The following is an 18,311-nucleotide window of genomic DNA, read 5'->3' on the forward strand; positions in this document are numbered from 1 at the left end:
AAGATATTATTGTCAGGTTATCAACATAATTAACCCAGAAAAGAACACCTGAATGGCACTCAAAAGGAATACACAAACACACCATTCAAAAATAGTACTTTTTCCCATAAGGGGGGAATACATCTATGTATTTCCTCTTCATATTTCTTCTTCTTCGAGGTTCAAGGTTTCTTAGGTCTTGTTTGTATTTTTACTTCTTGGTTGGTGTTCCTTTATGTAAAGGTTAGCATTATGCTATTTTTCCAGTCTTGCCATGTCGGTATGTACTTGGCTTGTACTATAATCCTTATGATATAAATAAGACACATATTACCATACAAAAAAAGTGCATTTGGCATGCACGTGTGCCCATTAAGATTCATATTTTCCATTGGCAAGCTGCCAGAGGGAGACTTCCCGCGGCGGACCAAATTCGTAAGCACAATGGTCCTAATTCTGTACCCTGTGTGATGCCCTTGAGGATACTGACTACATCATTTTCAACTGTGATCTAGCCAAATTGTTCTGGAGTTGCACTCGGTCGTGGTTGGGTTTGAATAGTGCCCGTATACTTCTTTCGCTAATGTTATTGATCTTGCTAAAACCTTATCTGGGCAACTGAGTAGGATCTTTTGGTTTGGCTTTGCAGCTTTGTCCTGGGTTCCCTGGACTGATAGGAATAGGTTCTCGATTGAACATGTTTTTCCTAACAAGCCTGCTGATTGTGTTTATAAATTGCTTAACATTTTATAGCAGTGGAAGTCTCTGGTTAAAGTCGATGACAAGGAGGCACGGAGTTCCTGATTTCTCGTGTCAAGACCACGGCTGCTGAACTTAACGACAGAGTCAGGGATCCGTCATTGGCCTGATGCTTCTCGCAATTCTTTCTTTTGCTTTTTCTGTTCATAGGTAGATGGCATGTGTGCTTTTCTGTCATCTTGGACTGTAATCCTCGCTGCAAGTGTAGCGGTTAAACTTATTATGTGCTACCCTTGTGTATTTGTTTCGGATATTGCCTTGTGGTCTTGTATAAGAGAATGGAGGGAGTACATTTTAAAAAAAAATTATGAATGTTCACCAGACATGGGAGTATATGAGTGGTGGGAGCACTATATATTCTTCCCTCTTATTACAAGATTACTCCAAAAACATGCTTCACAGCTGAACCAAAATTAAAGAAAACACGCAAACAGAAAAAGTACAAAGATATTTCAGAAAAACAAAAGTACAAAAGTACCCTCAAGGGGAGCTCATATATGGCGACCAGCGCGCCGGGTATCTTCCAAGCGTGTACCCCCCACTCCCCCACACGACCTCATGGGGCGGCCCATGTGCGCAGCCGGAAGCCCCTATGTTTCTTTTTTCAATCTTTTCCTTTCAAAAAATAATTTGGGATTTCAAAAAAATTGCGAATTATGGAAAAAATGTTTGTGAATTCAAAAAATTTCGTGATTTGAACAAATGTCCGGGAAATGATAAATGCTCACGGATTCAAAAAATGTCCATGATTTTCAAAAAACATCTTGTATTCAAAAACCTGTTCAAAAAACCTAAAAAAAAATTCATGAATTTTTATAATTTTTTTAAAATATAAAAAAAATGTGCAAAATTTCAAACAAATTTTCACGAATGTTTTTTAGAAAATAGTAAATTAAAAAATGTTCATAGTTTTCAAAAAATGTTCGTGAGTTAAAAAAATGGTCACTAATTTAAAATTTGTTTGTAATTTTAAAAAATACGAAATTATTTTAATTGAGTTCAAAAAATTACACCCTGATTTGAAATAAATGTTCAAATTTCAAAAAATGTGCACCAATTTGAATTTGTTTTTACGGTTTTCAGAAAATGTTCGTGAAATTTGGAAAGGAAAAAATGAAAAAATAAAAGAAAAGACTAAACTAAAAGATGAAATAAAAAAGAAAAGGAGAAATAAAAAAACCTGTTTGGGAATGTTTTTTCTAAGTGGTGGTTTGGGAACGTTCTAGAACCTTCGTAAAATCAGACATGAGCTAGTTGGGCCAGCCCACTTGTACGCTCCGGGTAGCCGAGGGGTATGAGGCGCTCGCTCGCGCATGACCTATGCGCCGAATAGGAAAATCCACCCGCCCTTGGGTGCCAAATTTTGTTTGTAAGAACATCTCTAGCCGATCTCGTAAAAGCTCGCGGGCTCGCGTTTTTTCTGTGGATTTACAGTACACGCAAAAAAAAGGCATGAACAGGTCCTGTAAAGGGGGGCCAACTCATAATTTTTTTACGGGAGGCCCGTAAACCGCCCCCGAATCCGCAATATATACCGGAGCAAGGAGATTTTAGGGTTCGCGTCGTTCATTTCCCCTATCCCCTCCGCCGCAAATCCCCTCTCCTTCGGCGACAAATCCCTGTCTTCCAGCAGCCTTTTGCGGCGCGCGTAGTCACCGGAACCGAGCCCTGATGTCGTGCGCGGGTGGCAGAAGGGGTGGCCGAGGGAGGGTGGCGGCTCGTCGCCTTGCAAGCACTGCAACGACGACGAGGTCGGTAGCTCCTCTCTCTGCCTGCAGGTGGAGGAGTGGCGCAGGGAGCAGGCGCGGACACGCGGCACCCTCTCCCGCAACGCCAGCCGCCGGCCCTGGAGCAACTTCGACAGGCTGGATCGGACCTCTCGCCCGCGCTCAAGCTTCTCCGAGTGGCGGAGCGCGCGTGGTTCGCGCGCGAAGGAGGCGATCGCCACTGGAGATGAAGCTGCAGCGATGCGGGTGGAGGCGTTGAATGAGGAGTACCAGCTCGCCATCCTCTCCAACTTACTAACGGAGCACCACCTCGGCGTCAAGATGGACGGTGGTGATGATGATGCGTATCTAGGTTTTTTTAATATTAGTGTGAACTCTGTTCAGCAATGTAATATGTGGCACGAACCGCTAGTTTAAATTATACCGTATGTGTTTGTGTTTGTTTATTAGATTTGTTTTTTCTTACCGTCCGCGGTACCGTAAATTTAGTTTATCGTAAATTTTGCAGGACGGTGGTTTGCGGGATCACTGGCCTATTAGAGCCCAACTGCTCGTAGAAAAACTCAGAGCCCAACACCATCCGCCAAGTGATAGATCCCCCGCTCTGATCCTTCCACGTGTCCACCGCGCTGTGCGAGAAGCCGGCGGAAAGCAGGAGAAGCCGCCGAGTTCATCGCCTCCTCTGCAGAGGCCGTTCCCCTTTCATTTCCTCCGCACCCACCTGCTCGGCGGCGATGGCTGCTCCCTCCGCGGCCCTCTCCATCTCCGGTGAGCCACTTCTCCGCTCCCCGCGTCTCTTTTCTCCGACCCTTGCTTCGGTACTTTCTTCATGGAAACGTATTGGCTTGAGAATCAGATGCGTGTTAATTTGGCCACCGGAACTTCTCTAGAGTTAGTAGACCAAAGAGATTTGCACCTTACTTGTTCTGTGCTAAGGACCTAGGAGTAGATGTGTTAGTTTTGGATCTGTATTGCGGCGTGGTTGCACAAACAACCGCCGCTTCTGCTACTTGCAGTCCAACTTATGGTATGGTCAGAGTAACTGAGTAACACTGTAACTGTAAGTGTGGATTTCCCGGAAGGTTATTCTTTATGTAGATAATATATGGAGATCCAATTGCTCGTATCTTATGAACTCATGGAGCGCTTGTTCTTGCCTGGTGTATAAGTGGAGCTTGGCATTTTAGTATTTTTATGCATTCTGTAGAAGTTCTTTAGTACCCAGTTGCTACTCAGTTGTTTGCTGAGAGTTTTATTTCCTTCTGTTCTGTCACAGGTGGGGCGCATACCAGTGCATTTGGATGCAAGCCGAAGAAGCTGATCTCAAACAGAAATTTCTTGCAGCTGGCAGTTCCCTCAAATTCCCAAAATGCAAATCTTTATGGAAAGTTAACCGTCTGCAGAGCAGAAAGGTCTTGCTTACAATTTGTTACTTGATTATTTATGTTCTTTTTACGGCTGAATAATTACATCTGGAGCACCAAAAGTTTTGAAGTAATCGAGCATAGGCAGCTTCTCCCAGTTTTCATCTCTGTTACATTGTCTCGTGGTAGAGAACAAGTAGCCTGGTTCATTTAGTGTTCCATAGCTCAAGCTACAGCTGAGATGACTGGTAATGATAATTCTTTGTTCATGTTCTGCTCTAGTTGCATATGAATTGAGCACCGGCACGCTGAAATGGAGCTCTAATATTTTGAATGTACAATTCATATCACTATATCATGCTGAAAATGCTTTGTGCTGTAGATAGCATGCCTACATTTTGGTGTAGACACACATGTTTTGTTGAAAGCGCTTGTTGAGATTCTTTTCAAGTAGATGTATCAGTTACCTTTTAACACAAGTGGTGGAGGTCATATTCCCCAATGGCATCTTCTTCCTGCACCTTGGGTTTGGACTGTCATCTTGACCGATGACATCTTCTGGTACTTTGGTTTTGGACAGAGCTTTGCTATGTTTTGATATCTTGTAATCATTAGAGTACCGGTATGTTTTTTTCCCGCATTCTGTATGCTTTTCTCAAATTTTATTTTCTGTGATGTGATTATGCAGTGAAGATTCTAAAGGCGGGGGAGGATTCTTGACTGGATTTCTCATAGGGGGAGCAGTCTTTGGAACACTGGGTTATGTCTTTGCTCCTCAGGTATTATCGAACCTTTGGAGTATTCTTCATTGCCACATGTGCAACCTCAGGAAGGGAATGTAAAACCATCATGCATTAATTAACAATGCTCTGCCTAGCAAATATAGAAGTCACAGCATCTAGTGTTCTACCGAAGAACAAACAAAAAGTTACGATCTCAACAAGCTCAAAGTCCACATGTAATACTACAACTCTTAACTAAGCATGATGCAAGTTACTATGTGTAGGTGGTACAGATTATTTTTTTAGTCTAGATGGTTGTTATGGTCTTGAGCGGAAGTACAGAGAAATAGGAACGTGAAGGAACAAGTCAGCACTTGTGCACTGTTGTGGCGTTTTGCACAGGCCAGGTGCGTCTCTGCCATCGCAAGAGAGAGAGGGAAGGAACATGGGTGATCCTTCCAGATCTTGCTTCCCCTATTTGATTATTCAATCTCCTCAAACACCAGGTTGCAAGTAAGAAGTAATGAACAAAAGCTAGAATCTAACTAATTTAATATATCTTGTCCTTATTCAAATCTTTGACATCCAATTCCTAGCTCTTCTTTTTGCGGGAAATCCAATTCCTAGCTTAATGGGCAAGGGAAAGGAGTCTTAGTCCTCTAGTAATGCGCATCAGTTGCTGCTTCTATCTCTGATGCCAGTCTAACGCTTGGCAGACAGGTGTATGACTGGCCCTGGCCCCATGCTACAATCTGTTATCTACTTGCCTTGTTCTATTGGCAATTTTCCACCGGGGGACTATTTGTTAAAAACTTGACCTCCTTGAGCAGATCAGCAAAACTTTAGATACATTGCTGAATGACGACGGGCAAGATGGTAAGCCTGACGAGCAAGGCGTCCAAAGTGTACCAAGGCCACGTAATGCTCAATACTATGATGAAGGTTTAGAGGTAAGGAGCCAAATGCGGTGGCAGTGTGGCACATTTCCAGACTTCTATATGTGAAAGATTAAAAGGTATTATTTTGACAACTAAATATTTGTGTATTTGTTCCAGAAAACTCGTCAGACACTGGGTGACAAGATAAGCCAACTGAACCTTGCGATTGACAAAGCTGCCGCCCGATTGAAGCGTGTCACTGGCAGTGTCGAAAAAGAGGCTGTTAAAGATGAAACCGAAGTAGAACCATTATAGAACCTTTACAGTGTTATATTTTCTGTATAATATGTAAAGTAATATTTCTTTGCAAACAAAGTGCTTTGGCTTAAGTACTCTCAAATCTACAAGTTAATGTAAAGGCTCTTCAAATGAATACTAGTAAAAACAATTTTTACATGGTCAATGCTAGTGCTGGAAGTATGAATCAATGAAATTCAGTTTTATATTTCTTCAGTGTTATTGCTTATGAGTGTTATTTTTGTTAAGTTGCTGTATGAAAACTTATAGCATTTTCACTTAACTTTGCAGATTGAAATATCAAAACTGGATGATAATGGAGTTTTGGAAGGAAACTCGAGTGAACAGGGTTTTGTGCAAGGAGAAAGTGCAACATAATGATCATATCGTGTGATTAGCAGCTTTGCCAGGTGAGTCACTGGCCCTGGAATTCATATAGTGCAGACATCTGAATCGAAAGTGTAGTCAACAATGAACCTTGTCAAACTGAAACTACAGGGAGTATTTCGTCGGGCAAACTGATGGGTGCTCTATTCAACTGACCGGCGACACCAAAAATGATTGCAAGTAGTTCGTTGGAGATTTTTTCTGTGCTCAAGCTGTATTGCTGTAGTTCTGTATGCTCTGTCATCGCCATCAGCTCCAAAAACTTTCATGAAAATTGTGTAATTTAGAACTGGTGATCTAAATAGCTGAGTGGCATACGATTCTCTCAATCTGTTGTGTACTAGTACCACTAATAATAGACAATGGTGTGTTTGGTTTAAATTTTCCTAGAAGAAATCAACTGATGGCATCGGAATGGTATCGACTAGAAATCACATTACCTTGGACATCTTTCTCGTATTAAGATGTATTGCTGCAATGCCTGCAAACTCTGTTGTTGCATGAGCTCTAAAACTTCCACTGGAATCAACATATTAGAATTGGTGACCGCAATAGCTGTGTGGCATAGGATTATCTGAATTTACTGTCTACCAGTAACCTGGGTAAAATTGCCTGAAGAATGAGAACACTGCTGAAAATTCAACATCTAGACTTCAGTATTGGTGGATTACCGATTTGGGCATGTATTAGGCAGGTTTGATGAAACTCCGGTGAAATGGACCTTAGATGAGTTGGATTCTATTTTGCATATGATTTGCAATCCTTCGTAGTTGTAGCTAGTGTTGCTCCATACATGTTGTATCTGAAATTCGGTATCCCCTATAATAAAACCGAAGTAAATCTCTGCAAGTATGTCGTTGAAATGTAATTTCACTTCATCATAGATTAAAGGAACCAAAATAAATTGAAAAATCTATTGAGTATGTTGGCTTCTAGATGGGCATCCCGAGACAGAACTCCTCGGTGTCACATCATAACTGTCGCCTAAACCCTGCCGGTGAAAAACAAAACGATGATGGAAACCAAATCTATGATCAATCGAGGCGCCGAGGCCCACATATATTATACGACATGACATATATTTTGTACTACTTTGCACCCTTTTTTTTCTTGTCCTCTCGTCGTCTCCCCTTTGGAGGCTTTGTTCAATGGCGGTTTTGTCGGGTAATCTTATGCCATTATTCATTCGATGCAAAAATGGCTCGAACTGGAAGACGAATAAAGAATCACACGTAACGAAGGAGCTAGCAAAAGGCGGGCACGTCTCTCCGGTTCACGGCCACCCGAGGCGCAGCTCCAGGTCAATGTCCGTGTCGTTCTCGTCGTCGCTCTGCTGGCACCGGTGGCCGTGCGCCATTGCCACGGGCGTGGAGAGCAGCACGTCGTCGCTGGGGATGAACACGGCCCGCGCGCCGGCGGCGGTGGAGTTGAGCACGGGGTACAGCAGCGCGTACTCGGTGGTCGCCGCGGCGGCTGCGGGCGCCTCGGAGACGGCCGCCGCGCCCAGCTGCGCGGCCGCGGCGCCGAACTGGCCGCGCAGCTTGGCGCGGTCGCGGCGGTGCACGTTCATGTGCCCGCCCAGCGCCTGCGCGGACCGGAACTCGCGGCGGCAGAAGGCGCACGTGTACGAGCGCGGCGGCCACGCCCCGCCGCCCATGCCGTCGGCGTCGTCCGCCGCGTCGTCCGGCACCGGGCGCGGCGTCGCCGGCCAGCCCCAGAGCACGGCGGTGGGCTTGAGGCGGTGCTGCAGCAGCTGCTGCTGCTTCAGGAAGTTGTGCAGGGTAATGTGCTTCGTCGGCTCGGTGCTGCTGGCAGGCATCGCGGCAGGTCGGCTTAGCTCAGCTCCCGTGTCAGCTTGAGATGTTTGCTCCCGTGGACTGACGGGACATTCGTGCGGCTGCGTCGCCGGGCATTTATAGAGGCTGCTAGTGAGGCGGTGGGGGTTGTGGGGTTTTGGAAGAGACGGAAGGGATGGGATCGCATCGGTTGTGTCGCGCGTTGTGAGCTTTTGTTCATGTCTGCGAGGTTGCGACACACAGAAACTTGCGCAAACTATGGCATGGGTAGTATCACCTGTGTGTGCATGCATGCTGGGGGCGCAGCTGATACGATCAATAGCTATCCAAGGAAAGCTCAAGCTACGGTTGTGTTGTGTACGTACGGCTCCTGCCTCCAACGCAGAGGGTTCACACACTGTACTGTACGAGCAATGCTATTTTTACGTAACACATCTACAAAAAGCATACACACCAGCACAATCGGACGACGGTTATTCCCATGTTTAGCTCCAGGTGGTTACTATCCCTCTCCGCCCTCCCAGTACGTAAAAGTTTTTGTAAAAGTATACGTAAAACTACCATATTTGTGTACTATTATTATACCTGGCCATATGTCGGGTCAGGTCTAACAAGCCTACTGCAAAAAACCTAGGCCCGGACCTGGCCCGGCCGTCTGGCCTAGATATCAGGCCCAGGCCAAGTCCATCAGCGGAAAAGCCCGCTAGGCTTTGGGGCATCGGGTCGGGCCCTTCTCTAAATCACAAATATGTCAAGCCTAGGCCCGGCCCGGCCATCGGGTCTAGATCTCAGGCCCATGGCTGGCCTGTGGGCAAGATAGGGCCGGGTCGGGTATCCCATGGCCAGGTATAACTGTTATAAGTCTGGGTTTCGGTGAAAATGCTCAATGTACGGGCAATTTTTACGGACGGATGCGGCCCTCCTTAATTCGCCCCACCCCTTGCATTCCACTATGGGGCCGGCCACCCCCATATCAGTTCATGTCATTTCACTCTGTAACTTCTAATCCGTAAAACTTGTTCGTAAGTCTACCAGGGGTTTGGGCCAGAGAGGATTGGAATTAATCTGATTGATTTTTTTTTTCAGAGGCATAAGATTTACATCATCTATTAATTGAGGCGATAAATATAGTTTTACAAGTACACTTCGAAACAATGCATCATGCAATACAATTTTCTCTAGTTTCTTAGCACCCGTAGTGGTCTAAAGTTTCGCCTCATCGAAGATGATGTTCAACAAGATTGCCGGCGGGTCTCTCCTCTGCCGAAAAACCCGGGAGTTTCTCTCATTCCAAATTGTCAAAGAGACAAACATGATGAGAGAAGTCATGGCTCATCTATTGGGGTTTTGCATTCCGATTCTCTTATCTCATCAATCCTTGACGGGGCCCTCCAAATGCCAAATGGATGTATCCATGTACACAAGGCCTAGCCTCTGGATGACCAAGTTTCAAAATCTAAGGGTGTAGCGGCACTTGAAGAAGAGTTGAGCCATGTTTTTTTGCTCCCTTTTATAAAGAGGGCAAAGGCCTCAATTTGTACACCCACGCTTTGCCAACCTGTTAGCGGCCCAAATCCGATCTTGCAAAGCCAATCACACAAAAACTTGAATTTTGATGGAGCCCAAAGCCCCAAACCTTTCAAACCATGTGGTGCATGTGGGAGAGGGCCATGCCCATGAATTGAGCGAGCCTTATAAGTGGTAGCCACTGAGCTCTAATTGAAATTAATTACTACTGCTCTATATGCTATCGAGACACAGAACGTTCCAAGAAGGAGAATGGTTTATCTACCGTGTACGGGATATCTCGTGCATGGATTCACCACCTGTGGTTGATTTGAGAGTTGTGCTACTTTTTTGGTTGTTGTGAAGAAAAATCTCGTTTCAAAATTTTTTGTTCGGTTTTTGTCTTGTTTCAACGTGTATCATCATGTTTCATTGTGTACTAATAAAAAATAATTCATTGTTTTGGCTCGGGTTTGCTGATACACAATGAAACATTAAAATACACTTTGAAACTAAAATAACTCAATGAGACGCTTTCAAACAAGATAAATTTTGGAAAACCCAATGGTAAGCAAAGCTAGGCATCAATGATAGATCAGCTTATATAAGAAAAACCCATGGACATCCAAAACAACCAATGGTCGAACTTGTGATTTCCATCCCCAAAATCAAGATTTGAGCCAACACCCTTGACAAGGTAATAGCGTACACACATCGACGTTGCCTGGTCAAGCCAACGAGGCAAAATCTCGGGGTTTCACCTGGAGTGTGCGTATACTTGTTATCGAAGCCATCACTGCCATCAACCTTTCTTTCAACTGACACCAACTCCCTAGCCAGATCTGGATGCAGAGAGACCGATGCTCACCCCACCCAATGGAGAAAAGGTAGGAAGCAAGTGGAGGACCCGAACGCCCCGCTCGAAGACACTGCCCCACTGCCTTCGACCTTCATCGATGAGAGAGGGAGGACACATGATGTAGGGTTGCAACCATATATGACCACCAATGCAACAACCTCGTGGATCACTAACCACGTTCCCTGGGTAGCTGCCTGGACGTCCACCATGCCTCCTCTCGCCCTCATCGTTCGGATCAAGCCCCCAAGAAGGGGCAACACCACCCAATCCGTTTTGGCACACGTCAAGATTCTAAATGTGCACGTGTCGAGGCCGTGTCAGTCCCACCGCTGAGCACCACACTGTGAAGACTTGCATGCACTAACACCTTCAACCCCGCCACCCCGCATGACCACACTCTGAGGCATAAGATGGGCGACCGTCGTGTCTTCCTTCACCCACTTAAGACGCATGCCAACCACCCGCCCGATCCGCACCTCTAGTGCGGACGAGTCCACCATAGCTGACCATAACCGCCTCCCCTCGTTGCAGCAAAACACCACCAAGCCCACCATAGTCGACACTACCACACTGGAGAATGTCCACACCGGTGCCAACGTTGCATGAGGTTTGCGTGACGATGGCGAGGGAAGGGAAGGGGTAGGGGAGGTCCACTATCGGCTAGCTCGTGGCGCTAGGAGTGGTCGCTGGAGTTGCATGGGAGTGGTCCCTGTTAGTGACGACGATGATGATTTTTTTGGCGGCAACAACAAGGTCAATATCGGTACAAAACCATGAAAATAGCCCAAGGGGCGAAAAATAGATGGTTTTCCTGATATCAGAGCCGGAGGACCATTTAAAAGGCATTGGTCAAGTTAAGAAAGATGAAAAATATGTTTTTCTCAATACAATATACTGATTGTATTGATTCCGTTTGATCTGAAGCCTGAAAGGCTTAACTTGAGTTATCATCGCCCAACTAAAATTTCCTAACATGAACATGTCTCTCACTAGCTAGCTGCTTCAGGAAGGTAAAAGGGTCCGGGAACAACAGCTGGTATATATAAAAAATCGGCAAATGGCATTGCTGCCGGCAACATTCAGAACAAAACCAGCAGCTCACATTCCAGCTAGTCGATCAGCTACGTACATAATTACATTCAATTCTATACCGTAGTGACAAGGCCTCTGACGTCCCGGAGCTACATATGAAGAAATCCAAACCGAACAAGTAATTAAATGTACAGCCTGATAGTACTAGGACCCGGGTCTTAAACTAGAACGTCCGTCTTTGATAGCTGCCACACGGCTTCAGAGCAAAAGGCAGAGTGAGTGAATATTCTTCCCTCCACATAAAACTAAACTTACAGGCGCATAGCTCCCATGCTATATTATCTGGCCAGCTGTTAGGGCTGTATCTGTTGTCTCTATCAAAGCTTGGGCATCGGCTCCTCCGCCTACGTGCGCGTCCTTGCAAGGAACACCCCCATGCGCTTCTAGAACCCATGCCGGATTTGGCTCCTTCTTCAGGAATTGCAGCCATGTTCCCCGGTTTCTAGAACGCAGTCACACACACTGAGTACTGGGTGTACTTGTAGTTACTGGTAACAAAGGTTGTCGTGGTCAAAAACCTCCCTGTCGCGAGGTCCAAACCTTGGTGCGTCTCTTTGTCTTCCTCGTGGCGGTGACTATTTTTGTACTGCCGGTATGCAGCGAAACTGGGCCGCTTTGTTGTCGAGCGAGCACGCACCAAGGGGGGGATATTTATTTTTCACCTTACTCGCGCTGGGTACTGCGTGCATCCGCCGTTGTTCACCACGGGCTTGATGGGCGCTTTTTTACGTGTTCATACAAGAACGATGTATCTCATGCGCCGAGTGCTACGTTTGTGAATCATGTTCTGTAAATTTCATTTGACGCAAGGCGTGATGTGTGTGCTACGTAGGTGTGAGTGAGACGTGTTCTGCTCCAGCGGGAGAAAGCGGCAAGTGTGTCCACACTACTAAGGGGAAAACGCATTTTTCAAGGAAAAACTTCCTCGCACTAAACGAGAGACCTTGGTTGATCGACCAACATAGGTTTTTTTTTTAGTAAATTTTAAACAAGAGAGCTAATACAATAAGTTCTGACTAACTGCAGTTAATAAAATAACTACTAGCAACATCAAACACCTAGCTAGCTAAAAATAATTTTCATCCTCATGTTCACACTATCTTATTTTCATGGAATCACGTTTTACTAGGAGCGATTTCCCTCCTCCTCTCTCCCACTAAACCCTATGAGTTAGGGCGGTGGCGCCAATCTACCTCTCCTTCCTGGCGAGATCAAGGGGCCCTCTCCCTCCGTCCATTGCTTCGGCGGCAGGAGGGGATAGGAACCCGCTGTTTTAAGACCAACGGTGGTAGGTTTAGCCTTTTAGTTTAGGTTTTGATCCTCATTCATTGGTGATGAGGCGATGGTGCCACCAACGGCATGGAGTAAATCCTCCCCGCCTCGTCCTCGTTTCGATGGTGCTTCTCGGCATGTTAGGGGGCATGTTTTCTAGGTCGTTTTTATTCTTCTTGTGCAAATTTTTCTTGGTGGCGCTGTCCTATGCAGCGAATAATGCGACCTTGCCTCTTGGTTCTCCAGCTCTAGTTCTGACCGACAGAGGTTAGCCAGCTTCGGCTTCGTTGAGGAGCGTGTGAGAGTTGTGTTTTCCGACCCCATTTGACTAGACCTGGGGCGTTATACATGCCCTCTCGATGTTTTCTTCTTCGAGACCACGATTTGCTACACACAGCAGTCTCCATCCACTGGTAGAAAAAGGGCCTATAGTCCCGGTTCGTAAGGGCCTTTAGTCCCGGTTCCTGAACCGGGACTAAAGTGTCGGTACTAATGCCCTGTACCTTTAGTCCCGGTTCAATCCAGAACCGGGACTGATGGGCCTCCACGTGGGCAGTGCGCAGAGCCCAGGCAGGAGACCCTTTGGTCCCGGTTGGTGGCACCAACTGGGACCAATAGGAATCCACGCGTCAACATTTCTGTGGTTGGGGTTTTTGTTTTTTTAAAGGGGGGGAGGTTTGGGGGTTTTGGGGGGTTAATTTAGGTGTTTCATATATATTGTGTTAGCTAGCTATAATTAATAGAGAGAAGTGTCCTCTCTTACGTCCGTGCTTGGTCGACGCTACGTACTATACATACGTATAGAGAGGACTAGACACGCTAGTTAGCTAGTAAGCAGACGAAGGAAACAGAAGATCGTCATGAACATATATGCATACAGAGAGAAGTGATATCGACCACCTCTCCTTCTCCGAGAAATTGGTTGAACAACAAGTTCTCGTATATCTATCCGACACTACCGGCTACATATATACAATAATTATCTCTTACAAATATAATCATACGGACTCATGGTCCACATAGTATTCTCCGTCTTCAGCGATCACTTGGTCAAGAAAGAATGTCGCCAATTCCTCTTGAATTGCTCGCATGCGAGCTGGTGCTAGGAGTTCATCCCGCTTCCGAAACATCTAATTTGAAGAAGGGGGTCAATACATATATATATGAATGAATGAAACTCAATACAAATGATGGTAATAAAATAAAATTGTGAATGTTGTTATTTACGTACTTCATATTGTTCGTCAGAGTACCCGCCCCGCTCACAGGTCGTGTGGCGGATGGACTCGCAGACGTAGTATCCACAGAAATCATTTCCTTTTTCCTGCCACAACCACTTTACAAGAAATAGAGGTCAATCAAACTGATAAGCAAGAATGCTAAATGGTATTGATGAAACTAGCGCTTGAATCACTAGGAGATGCGCGGAACATGCTACTATAGTACTTACTTTCGGGTGTCTAAATTCCAGCTCCTTCGGCAGTCCCGGAACTGTTCTGATGAATTTTCTCCAAACCCTGCCGGACAAAGAAAACAATTACTTGATATCAGGAAATGAACAAAGTTGCTGATATGGTGGATAATGATCGATTTAACTTACTTCTTGAGGATTTCAGTCATGTCCGCATACTCCTGGGGATCTTTTCGTTTAGAGTCCAAGACGGTTACTACTCCATGCTCAAGCCTAATCTCTAGGAGAATATAGTGGAAACTGCACACGCATGCATAACTCATCAATTACATTACTATAACCTGGACTAATATATAAGGGAAACCGAATATGCACAAGACAGTAACACTCACTTGAAGTTGTAAGGAAAGAGTATTATATCTTTGTTTTCATTTTTTGAATGATCGTAGCAAGTTGGCCTCGGTATCTCCGGGACGATGTTGAACCTCAGTTGCATCTATGAGATATGTGTTAACGAACCCAATATCACCGATTTGTCTTTTCTTCAATTCGGCGATCTTCATTCTGCATAATATAGTGAGGATAATTATAAATACATGCAATGAAAGAGATGAGCTATATAGAGAGACTTAATGACAGAAGTAGTAGTACTTACAGACAGTAGCAGGTGATCATTGTTTTATCAAGGGCCAATTGATTGAAAAACTGATAGAACTCCTCAAATGGAATAGGCAACAGTTCAATTCCAACGAGGTCATGCTCCGGTTTAACTCTCGCATATAAAGAACTCCTCCCCACAGACTCTCTGCAGATTTTCAAGTACCAATCATGTAATCTTCGCATCATCGTTGTTAAAGATTTTTCATCTTTGACGAGAGGCTTCCCGTACTCGTATCTGTGTATCTGCACCTCCATGGTATCATAATGTACATCGTCGGGCAGGTAATCGTCAACATTGCCATAACCGGGCACCATCCTCGGATCGACGATGTCGCTAGGCACCTTGAGGGGGGGGGGGCACGATTGCTTCGCTTGTTCGCCGAGCTGGGCAATTTGTTTCCCAGCTGCTCGTCGTTCTTTCAGCCTTTGATCACTGACTGTACTTCCCGACCGCTCCGCTTCGGCCATGTCTTTGCAATAATGCGCTCATAGTTGCCTTTCGACGGAGACTTGGGTGGTTTTGCCAGGGCAGCCAGAGTGCGCTTCACTTTCACCGGATCTACCTTCTCCTCCGGAGGTGGATGTCTCTTTGCTCTCAACCCTTGAAACCAGTCATCCACTTCGGTTCGCGCGATCTCGGCGTTCTCCTCCGGGGTCCTCTCATATGGTAACTTCTCTGGAGTCTTCAGAGAAGGACCGAATCTGTATGTCCTCCCGCCTCTGGTTGTACTGCTAGACGCCGACCGAGCAGACGGAGCGGTTGTCTTCTTTACTTGCTTATGAGGCGGAGGAGAAGGACTACGACGCGCCGGAGCAGCTGGAGCGGCGGCAGGTCTCTTCTGCCCTTGCTGACGAGGCGGAGAAGGAGGAGGCTGGCTGCTCGGGCGCGTCGGCGTAGGCGGAGAAGGAGGCGGAGTGCCGCCACGCGCCGGAGAAGGAGCCGGCTGAGGGCCCTGATCGTCACTCGCCGGAGGAGGAGGCGGTGGAGGAGGCGGAGTGCCCTGACTCGCCGGAGGAGGAGGCGGAGGCATCCAGTTCGGAAGATTGATGAGCTCCTTCCGCCATAGGCATGGAGTCTTCAGAGCAGACCCCAGCCGAGTCTCCCCTTCACCGGTAGGGTGGTCAAGCTGGAGGTCCTCAAATCCCTCTGTTATTTCATCCACCATCACCCTAGTATATCCTTCTGGAATCGGCCGGCAGTGAAAAGTTGCGCCGGGTTCAGTAGGATAAACAGAGCCAACAGCCGCCTTGACCTTCAAATTCATCCATTGCGTCATAAGGTGGCAATTTTGAGACTCCGTGATAGCATCCACGGGATAGCTGGCAGGAGCCATCAAGGCATGCTCCAGCTGAAGCAGCTCGGTGGAAGCCACGCTGCTTCTGCGCTGAGATGGCGGGGTAGCTTCGGGGGAGGCTTCGGCAGTACGTTTGCTGCGATTTGCTTCTCGTTCCTCTATCGCGTCTACCCTTGCTTGCAGCGCCTGCATTTGGGTCTGCTGCACTTTTTTCCTCCTCTCATGGGATTTGTAACCGCCTGCGTCCGGAAACCCAACCTTCCACGGAATGGAGCCTGGCGTGCCTCGTGTCCGTCCAGGGTGCTCAGGATTCCCGAGGGCCATTGTGAGCTCGTCGTTCTCTCTGTCTGGAAAGAACTTCCCTTGCTGCGCTGCTTCGATATACTGCTTAAGCTTCCTGACTAGTATGTCCATTTGATCGTTTGTCCAAATGCGCTTCCCTGTTACAGGGTCCAAGGTTCCGCCAGCCCCGAAGAACCAAGTCCGGCAACGGTCTGGCCAGCTAATTGTCTCTAGTTCGATCCCTTTATCAACCAGATCATTCTCAGTCTTGGCCCACTTAGGCCGGGCTACGAGGTAGCCACCTGACCCCGTGCGATGGTGAAGCATCTTCTTCACAGCATTTTGCTTGTTTGTCGCCAACATTTTCTTACTCTTTTCCGATGTCTTGTGGGCCACAAATGCGGGCCAGTGATCTCTGATCTTCTCATATCTGCCCTTGAATTCTGGTGTCTCATTATTTTCGACAAACTTATTCAGCTCTTTCTTCCACCTCCTGAATAGTTCTGCCATCCTCTTAAGAGCAAAAGACTTGATTAATTTCTCTTTAACTGGGTTCTCTGGATTATCCTCTGGTGGTAGGGTGAAATTTGACTTCAGCTCAGTCCAAAGATCATTTTTCTGCATATCATTGACATAAGACACCTTAGGGTCTTTTGTAGCCGGCTTAAACCATTGCTGGATGCTTATCGGGATCTTGTCCCTAACCAGAACCCCGCACTGAGCAACAAATGCGCTCTTTGTCCGGAGGGGTTCAATTGGTTGGCCGTCGGGCGCGATTGCTATGATCTCAAACTTTTCATCCGAGCTCAACTTTTTCTTCGGGCCTCGTCTCTTTACCGAAGTTGTGCTCGATCCGGAAGGCTAGAAAAAAGAACGAAGACTTAATTAATATGTGTACATACCAAAACAATGAATGCATCAATCAGCTAGTCAGCACAGGCTTAACTAATATATATACCTGGCCGGACTCGGTTCGGTCACCGGAGCCGTCATCACGGTCTCCTTCTTGCACCGGCATTGGGTCACCGGAGCCGTCCTCATGTTCTTCTTCTTGCACCGGCATTAGGTCACCGTAGCCAGCTTGTTCACCCTCTCCTTCCAGACCATCGGTTTCGTTGAGAAACAACGAGACGGCATCACTTCCTTCTGCGATTATGTCCCTCAACAACGCTTCTTTTGCTTCGTCTAGGGCGGTGTCCATAGTTTCTACAAATATTTACAACATGGCAATTATTATTCAAACATGACAGATGGATATATTAGTGCCAAACGTAGAACTAGCTACCTAATCATAGTAAGCTATCGGGAGGGGGTATATATCGACAACGACGACACTACATCTATGTCCCTCGACGACCCTCGTTCCCGATAAAAAAAAGAGGAAGAAGAAGAAAGAATAGAGGAGAAGAACTCCTCTATTCTTTCTTCTCCTCTTTTTTTTTTCTTCTTCCTCTTCTTTTTTTATCCTCTTCTTCCTCTCATGTTCGAGAGCATCGCCGAGGGGTCGGGAGGTTGCCTAGTGTCAAAGGATTCAACAAAACCATGTCTTCATCATTAGGCGAAAGTAACATGTGCATGATGGTACGAAGCTCTCCAAAGTTATTTTGGAACAGAGTCCTAGATAGGATAATTCGCTTTTTGGTACAAAGTTCAGCAAGAACCTTCCAAATATCGTTATTTGGAAGGCCTTTGCTGAAATTCATACAAGAAGGCAAATTATCCTATCCGGGACACCATTCCAAAATAATTTTGGAGGACTTCGTCATGCCCTGGTTACTTCTGGCTAATGATGAAGCCATGGATTTCTTCAATACTTTGACACTAGGAAACCTCTCTCGACCCCTCGGCGATCCTCGACCCCTCGAACCCTCGACAACCCTGGAACCCTCGACCCCTCGGCGATCCTCTTCTTCCTCTCATGTTCGAGAGGATCGCCGAGGGGTCGGGAGGTTGCGTAGTGTCAAAGGATTCAACAAAACCATGTCTTCATCATTAGGCGAAAGTAACATGTGCATGATGGTACGA

At 46.3% G+C, this 18,311-nt stretch overlaps 2 protein-coding genes across 2 annotated transcripts; one reads left to right on the forward strand and one right to left on the reverse strand.

Moving 5' to 3' along the window:
* The first annotated feature begins 3,039 nt into the window (after nucleotides 1–3,039).
* LOC125539649 (uncharacterized) lies at nucleotides 3,040–6,494 on the forward strand. The gene is made up of 7 exons (XM_048703148.2): nucleotides 3,040–3,233; nucleotides 3,742–3,877; nucleotides 4,518–4,608; nucleotides 5,382–5,501; nucleotides 5,607–5,729; nucleotides 6,018–6,136; nucleotides 6,225–6,494. Exons 1-6 carry the CDS (start codon nucleotides 3,200–3,202, stop codon nucleotides 6,102–6,104), a joined length of 591 nt encoding a protein of 196 aa, XP_048559105.1. The 5' UTR covers nucleotides 3,040–3,199; the 3' UTR covers nucleotides 6,105–6,136; nucleotides 6,225–6,494.
* Nucleotides 6,495–6,630: 136 nt separating this feature from the next.
* LOC147986655 (uncharacterized) lies at nucleotides 6,631–7,932 on the reverse strand. Its single transcript, XM_087542102.1, has one exon. The coding sequence runs from the start codon at nucleotides 7,930–7,932 to the stop codon at nucleotides 7,387–7,389; it is 546 nt and encodes a 181-aa protein (XP_087398228.1). The 3' UTR covers nucleotides 6,631–7,386.
* Nucleotides 7,933–18,311: the final 10,379 nt, after the last annotated feature.

The sequence above is a fragment of the Triticum urartu genome, chromosome 2A (genome assembly GCF_056163025.1).
Source record: "Triticum urartu cultivar PI428250 chromosome 2A, HENAU_Tu73, whole genome shotgun sequence".
In the NCBI taxonomy this organism is placed as follows: domain Eukaryota; kingdom Viridiplantae; phylum Streptophyta; class Magnoliopsida; order Poales; family Poaceae; genus Triticum; species Triticum urartu.

Bases quoted from the DNA above. Each gene is read 5' to 3' on its own strand.
- LOC147986655 (XM_087542102.1), bottom strand. From the start codon at position 7,932: ATGCCTGCCAGCAGCACCGAGCCGACGAAGCACATTACCCTGCACAAC.
- LOC125539649 (XM_048703148.2), top strand. From the start codon at position 3,200: ATGGCTGCTCCCTCCGCGGCCCTCTCCATCTCCG. The intron at 3,878-4,517 runs GTCTTGCTTACA...GTGATTATGCAG, and splicing joins ACCGTCTGCAGAGCAGAAAG to TGAAGATTCTAAAGGCGGGG. The intron at 5,502-5,606 runs GTAAGGAGCCAA...TATTTGTTCCAG, and splicing joins ACTATGATGAAGGTTTAGAG to AAAACTCGTCAGACACTGGG.